Source organism: Amphimedon queenslandica, unplaced genomic scaffold (genome assembly GCF_000090795.2).
Source record: "Amphimedon queenslandica unplaced genomic scaffold, v1.1 AMPQUscaffold_12441, whole genome shotgun sequence".
NCBI classification, from domain to species: Eukaryota; Metazoa; Porifera; class Demospongiae; order Haplosclerida; family Niphatidae; genus Amphimedon; species Amphimedon queenslandica.
This window is the reverse complement of record NW_003547322.1, coordinates 14,158-21,312: the sequence shown is the minus strand read 5'-3', so window position 1 is coordinate 21,312 and position 7,155 is coordinate 14,158. Positions and strand designations below refer to the sequence as shown.

Genomic DNA, 7,155 nt, shown 5'->3' with positions numbered 1-7,155 from the left:
GTCCCTGATATCAAGGAGGAGGGAGAGGAGGAGAGAAAGGTCACCTTTACTTCAAAATGAAGGAGGAGGAGGAGAAGAAGAACCAGGTACTAGTGGTAGAAGAGGTACTTATGGATCTATTGGTGGAGATGATGCTCCTGAAGTTGAAGTATCTCAAGAAAGAGAGAGAGAGAGGGAGGAAGAGAATGAGCTAAATACTTAATGGAGTTTATTAATTCACTTTCTGTATCATAAATGATAATGACTTATTATTATTATTATTATTATTGTTATTATTATTATGCTCATTTTTGTTTGTTATTTTTATTGCAAGCTCAAATCTGAATTATCTTCTCCGAGCAATTATTTCTGTCATTATTTAGTTATTATTTTATTATTCTACTATTGTTATTAATTTTGGCTTGTAAAACTACTAAAAAGTTACACATATCTTGTTTGAAAGTCACATTTAATCCTCTCCCTATGTACTGTATCAAAGTACCTTGCAAGTTCTACAGATAGAAAATATATTATTTCTAGTTACTTTACTGTCATTGTGATCAGCTTCAAAGCAGTCAACTTTATTTCTGCCCTATAGAAAGTTTGTTGATAGTCAAGCCTTCATACGAAATTGCAATAAGAGTATCACCCCAAAGAGATCAGAGACAAAATTTTCTACCAAACAAAATTAACTTAAAAACTTACATTTCCTTTTGTGAAAGTAACAACTAACATATTACTGTTTGAATGAAATTGCACTCTTACTCTAGAAGTAGAAAAGGAAGAAAACAGAGAAAAAAGAGTATAAAAGAGATAGGTAGATTTCCTTCACAACATACACTTAATTCCCTTACTCTTCTGTTCCATAAAATAGTGTTAACTTAATACACAATTTTTTTCTGATGGAAGTGAACTTGCTGTCAACATGAAAACCAGATGCTTTACAGGGGACATCATTCCAAAATTTGAGACAAATTTCCTTACACCAATTGCAAAACTCTAATTCGGCCTGAGCCTAAAATTTAACAGCATTTCCCCAAGAGGTACTATTCTGAGAGGAGAGCTCAGTCATGCACACTTAAGTCTGTATAGTACACCACCTCATACACCTACAGTATTGGTTCTGTAACTCTGTTGAAGACAGTCATAGACTTGCACAAATCTAGAGTTATATACATGTGGACATGTCTAGAAAAGGTGCTGTAATGTGCTTGCATGCATAGGCATGCTGAGAGTGTCAGACTAATTAGGACACAAGCCTCACATATGTGTTACACAACCATAATGTTGTTATCGCCTTAGATCAGGACTGGTATCAGTCTAATTCATACTGACATCAGTCCTGAATCATGGTTTTCGTGTAATCAGTCATGATACAACTGTGAAAATCAGCCATGATACAATCATGATAAAATTTGTGCTGATCCATGCCAGAATATCAGGCATGATTTATAAAATAATGTGTGAGGGCTGTACCAGTATATAGGATATCAGACTTGGTCCATTATTTTGGGGCAAAAGTGCTGATTCAGGCGTGATAACATTTGGTTGTGTATGTGAATTTTTGCTAAGAATGTGCACGATGAGCTGCATTTTGATATTTGTAGACTGTCAGAAATAGGTGTACTATATTTGATGTGCATCAAATGATGCTGTATTTGCATAGACAGAGCTTATAGAATAGTGTGATGTTTTCTAAAAGTTAATCTTTTGGTAGACTAGAAAGAATGTAAAATATTAAGAGGCTAAGGCTCATGCATTTAGTAGCTGCTGGAAAAGCAGAATCTCTAGATAATCAGAAACTGGATGCATGTTTTTTGACCCCAGCTATATAAGTTTACAAACTAGATAATTATAAATATTATGTGGTGTCTAATTTTTTTTTCAATATTCAAGGCAAATGAGCAGCTCAAAAGTTTGATAGAGTAGATAAACAAATAGAGAGTCAATTATCACATTATTCATGTGTACATGTACATTGTTAACTCTGTACATAGCTCTGGAGGACTTTTAGAGACTCAATTAAGCCTTTTTTGCACTTAAATTCTTCCATTTTTTTGAAATGCCACAAGCCTAGCTTTAAAGCCTCATTTAATCCTCTCTCTTCCATGTACTGTAACAAAGCACCTTCCAAGTTCTACAGATGGGAAAATTATGAGGTATACTTTATTATTCTGTTACTTTGATGTCATGATTTAACTCAAATTTTCTTCCCTCTCTTACTACAAAAAGTTCAAAAATTTCGAAGTCTCCAAAATTTTCCGCATCATCAAAATTGTTAATATAACACCTTGCATTAAGACTATCACCCTAGAAAGATCAGAGACAAGATTTTCCAACAAACAAGATTAACTTAAACGTACATTCTTTTTTGTGAATGTAACAGTCAACCATTAACAAATATTGTATCGAATTGCACTCTTACTCTAGTAAGGAAAAAAGATAACAGAGGAAAATTGAGTATACCGTATAGTGGGAAATTTTGGAGGGAGTAAAATGTGGCCAATTGCTAAATTTTGGTAATTGGCGGATTTTAATTTGGTGAATTTGTGGCGATGTGCCATTGAGCAGGCGCATAATATTGAAATGGCGAATTTTATTTTGGCAAATGGCTATGAAAACGCCAAATTTAATTCCCTCCAAAATTTCCCACTATATGGTAAAGGGAGAGATAGATATGACCTACATGTATATACCACTGAAGGTAATAAACTGGCCAAGCCAAATTTAAGAGTCCAGCAAGGCAATGAATTAATTTTTGTTAATAAAGGAACTGACTCAACTAAGAAGTGGAATTCCAGAATATGATTCAAACATGCTTAATTTATCCAAATAAAATTGCACTCTTAGGTGAGAAAAGGTGCAAAAATTTGAAAATAGCATTTTCTGCCTAATTATTCTTAAATGATGCATTTTTAGGCCCAATTCTGAGTTTTGGGGCCCTAATGTAGTTGGGATTGCTGGGGATTTCCCCTTCTCCCTCTTAGTAGGCCTGATTACTCATACAAAATCAATATTAAAGGAATGCTTTCTTTACTCTACTACATGTATCTGGCTTACTCTTCTGTGCCATGCCTTCGTGTCAATACACAAATTTCTGGTTTAACTGAACCTGTATGCATAGTCAGGTGGAAACCAGATGCTTTAAAGAGGGCATCAGTCTTAGATACCTTACACCAAAACTCAATTTCAGCCTGAGCCTTTGCTGCCAGAGCCATTCCTGAAGATGTATTATTTTGAGAAAAAGAGCTCATTAAACCTAAAATTAGATGATAATTTCAAAACTTTTATATTGTACTTTCTTACATGTTGCTAATAATGAAGGACTATAAACTAAATTGGCAGAAGAAGGGGAAATTTTCTTACAAATCAGAGGACTGGAAGAACCAAGATATCTCAAGATAAGAGGTAATCTTAGAGTAGCCATTATTAGTCACACTATAGCTAAGTCTGCAAGAATAAGTCACCACAGTGATGAGGGCTTTTTGGTATGACAGGTTTGACAGCAGCAACTACACTGACTCTGTGACAGATTTTACTTTTTAGAGAACTGTCTGAACTGAACTTAGTGAACTGTAAACTTGCACAAATCAATTTATAACATAGCATGAGAATGTTCTAGAATTACATGTGCACATGTCTTAGTAGACACATGTTGAGAGTGTCAGACTAATTAGGACACATAATATTACCACACATGGGACTTCTTGCTAAGAATGTGCTAAAAGAGCAACATTTTGATATTTTTAAACAGTAATTGGGTGTACCTATTGGATGTGCATCAAATGATACATGTATTATGTACAGACATGCAGAATAGTGTGACATTTTCTAAAAGTCAATCTTTTGGTTGACTATAGAAAATGGATGTACTCCACTACATGTACACATACATGTACATACAGCTGGAAAATTTTTAAAGGAAGAATTTATTTCTGGAAAATGATAATTTCGTGGGGTTTTTACCTCAATTATGCATTAGGGTTCACAAAAATTTATGACAAAAGCTTGTACATGTACATGTACATGTATAACAACAATAGCCACAAGACTTATAATGATTATCATATTTTCAGGATCTAAAGTTTCTGTGATGTTACTGAAAATTGGAAAGTTGTGAATAAGATTTTCATAAATTAACCAATTAACACATGCAGATGTTACAATGGCGACTCAGTTTTTTTGTGATTAAAATGTTTGTGATTATTAAAATTTTAAAGGTATCACAAAAAAGCTTTATTGTATATAATATCAGCAAATAATATAAGTTTTATATTTACTGTGAAAATGATGATAAGATTGTTAAGTTTTTAAACATTAACTCAAAGTCTCTATAAGTGACACGTCCATCTAAATCACCATCAATCTCTTTAAAGAAGGACTCTACTCTGCTACAAGGTATCAGTGGAGCCACCTAGCAATGAAATGAACACTATATGTACATACATTATAGGCTGCATCATACAGTTACTATCATATTTGCTTGCATAATGCAGCTTCTAGTTGTGGATTGTCAAAGTCCCTTAGCCAAATTTTGCCAAAAATGAAAATGACAGAATTCTCTATTTTAATAATTTTATCTAGTAGAATGTTTGAGCAGATTCCAATCAAATTTTGATTTTTTTTACAAATTTTGAAGCTGCTAAAAAATCAGGCCAAAGTCCCTGTTTCTAGTATAGGGTCATTGGCCAAATTTCACAAAAAAATGAAATGGGGGATATTACTTCTTTTTCATAAATTTTCCTGGTACATAATTTATGTTATATGAAAAGTTTGAGCTAATTCCAATCAAATTTGGATTTTATATGAATATGTAAAGGAACTCGAAATTGGGCCAAAGACCCATGCATGTATATCTTTGGCCAAATTTGATCAAAAACAAAAAGGAGACAATTCTGTATGATCGTATATACAATGTACCTTTGCAAAAGCATCTTTACAATCTTCTAGTGATATAAATCCTCGTGAGAAGCGATCAAAAGCCATAAATGTCTGACGTATAATCTCAGATGAGTCCTGCGCCTGCAATCTGGGAAGAACCAAATCAGTAAATGCTTTGAGGTCGAGCCCAGTCTCTTCGTCCCCTGCTTTCTCTTTCCAGGAACTGTTTATTTCGTATTTTGAGGGTTTGTATCCAAACAGTTCGATAATTGCAACTTTGTAATCTCTTTTGGAGAGATATCCTTTCTTGTTCTCGTCTGCTGATTCGAAAGCAAGGGAAATCTTTCTTTGCATGATAGCCTGGAATAATTAAACTAAAATTTAAATACTTAAATAATTTTTCAAAAAATGCAGAATATAATTGTGTAATGAGAAAGACAAAAATAATGATTAATAATAAAAAAATAATGAATGAAGTAAAAGCGGAAATACAAAATAAAATAAAATAATTAAGTTTTAATGTCTCAAAGTAAATTAAAAACAATATTACCATTGCAATCAAAACAATTCATTATACAAGATAAATTCTACGTTTGACAATAGTCTTACCACTAAATTGGAGCTAAAATATTAGGAGTTTGGAGGGACCTCTGAGCTGGCGGCCATTTTGAAGCAAACTGCGCATGCGCAACCCGCCAACGCAATTTCCATGTGGTGCATGTGCTCAACTCAACATGGCTGAAGAAAGTAGAAGAGAAGGAGGAGGAGACGGGTAAGGATCCAATACTGTCCATTATTCTCTTACTAAAACTGTCTCACTGCCACCCCATGGGATAGTACTACTTGAAAAATTACTTTATTTTTTGTTATAGCCAAGACGGCCTGGATTACGGGAGTCGAATGGACCCCGGCCTTATTGAGGTACCTCGTCCCTTTGTTGTATGTCCGTTATGTCTCTCATTGTTTTTAGAGTAATTGGGATGAGGTTGTGGAGAAATTTGATGACATGAATTTGAAAGAGGAGTTATTACGTGGGATATATGCTTATGGGTTAGTTTTACATGCATGTACATGTACTTTGACATGTACGTACACATTGATCTCTGTCCCTCTCTCTCTTTCTCTCTTCTTATAGTTTTGAAAAGCCTTCGGCAATTCAACAGCGTGCCATAATCCCATGCATAAAGGGTAAAGTACATTGTTACGTGTACGTGTGTGTTACCATACTGTTCTCTCTCTCTCCCTCCCTCCCTCCCTCTCCTCTCTCCTTCTCTCTCTTCTCTCTCTTCTCAGGTCATGATGTCATTGCTCAGGCTCAGTCTGGTACTGGGAAGACAGCTACATTTGCTATATCAATACTACAGACCATTGATGAAAAGAAACAATCCTGTCAGGCACTCATCTTGGCACCAACACGAGAACTGGCTCAACAGGTGTCCTGAAAGAGAGATAGTTTGTGTGTGTGTGTGTGTGTATGATAGAGAGAGAGAGTGAGAGGCTCTTTTACAAATGTACAGCCCTGGTATAGTACTAAATCCCATGTACCATGTATTAAAGAAATATGTAATGGTCGTTTATAGACATACCTATGTTTCCTTACTTTTTTCCTCTATGCATGTACTGTACATGTAGCTGATGCCTCTATGTGTATATTGTGTAATATACACGTAGATGATTCCAAGAATTGCTTGATGAATCTATTCATTTCCTGTCACTATTTTGATTATCTCCATCTCTTCCTCTTTCACTATCTCCTTTCTCATTATCACCAAACCTCACCCATCCCCCCCTCTCTCTCTCTCCCTCTCCCTCCCTCCCTCAGATTCAAAAGGTTGTTATAGCTCTTGGTGATTACCAGGACATTCTGTGTCATGCGTGTATTGGTGGTACTAATGTTAGAAGTGATATTGCTAAACTAGAGCAGGGACAGCATGTGGTGGTTGGTACCCCTGGACGAGTGTATGACATGATTAATAGGAACGCTTTGGGTAAGAGGAGAGGGAGAGAGAGAGGGAGAGAGAGGGATGGGTGTGGAAGGGGGAGGAGAGAGAAGGAGGGAGAGAGAAAGATTGATACAGTCATATTTATCATTGATAGACTTTGATGTTATGCTTTATCCTTTTATTCCTCCAGACACTCGTTTCATTCGAATGTTTGTTCTTGATGAAGCAGACGAGATGTTGTCCCGTGGTTTCAAGGATCAGATTTATGACGTGTTTAGGAAAATGCCATCAAATACTCAAGTAAGTGGAGGACATGTGAAGCATTGTTAGTATGTTGTTTACTAAGTGACTG

General features: G+C 35.3%; 2 protein-coding genes and 1 long non-coding RNA gene across 5 annotated transcripts in view; 1 reads left to right on the top strand and 2 right to left on the bottom strand.

The window, feature by feature from the left end:
- Positions 1-1,855: 1,855 nt before the first annotated feature.
- LOC109587813 (uncharacterized) lies at positions 1,856-3,098 on the bottom strand. 2 transcript variants are annotated; one of them, XR_002187807.1, is made up of 4 exons: positions 3,040-3,098; positions 2,343-2,405; positions 2,161-2,289; positions 1,856-2,116 (listed from the first exon to the last, which is right to left on the bottom strand). It is a non-coding gene; the product is annotated as an uncharacterized LOC109587813 (long non-coding RNA). The 2 variants fall into 2 exon arrangements; XR_002187806.1 differs by having other exon boundaries at positions 2,161-2,405.
- A 1,058-nt stretch (positions 3,099-4,156) lies between these two features.
- Positions 4,157-5,545, bottom strand: LOC100634620 (EF-hand calcium-binding domain-containing protein 11-like). Of its 2 annotated transcripts, none has more exons than XM_020004033.1 (3): positions 5,470-5,545; positions 4,900-5,234; positions 4,157-4,393 (listed from the first exon to the last, which is right to left on the bottom strand). In XM_020004033.1, exons 2-3 carry the CDS (start codon positions 5,212-5,214, stop codon positions 4,256-4,258), a joined length of 453 nt encoding a protein of 150 aa, XP_019859592.1. In that variant the 5' UTR covers positions 5,215-5,234; positions 5,470-5,545; the 3' UTR covers positions 4,157-4,255. The 2 variants fall into 2 exon arrangements, with proteins under 2 accessions (XP_019859592.1, XP_011407559.2); XM_011409257.2 differs by having other exon boundaries at positions 4,900-5,220.
- Positions 5,546-5,561: 16 nt separating this feature from the next.
- The window catches only part of LOC100634118 (eukaryotic initiation factor 4A-I-like), a 4,193-nt gene continuing 2,599 nt past the window's right edge, over positions 5,562-7,155 (top strand). The window contains exons 1-7 of the mRNA XM_003390503.3: positions 5,562-5,632; positions 5,733-5,781; positions 5,831-5,910; positions 5,996-6,048; positions 6,154-6,293; positions 6,683-6,848; positions 6,994-7,103. Coding sequence (XP_003390551.2) covers positions 5,595-5,632; positions 5,733-5,781; positions 5,831-5,910; positions 5,996-6,048; positions 6,154-6,293; positions 6,683-6,848; positions 6,994-7,103 — 636 coding nt within the window. The 5' untranslated portion in view covers positions 5,562-5,594. The remainder of the gene's footprint in view (positions 5,633-5,732; positions 5,782-5,830; positions 5,911-5,995; positions 6,049-6,153; positions 6,294-6,682; positions 6,849-6,993; positions 7,104-7,155) is intronic.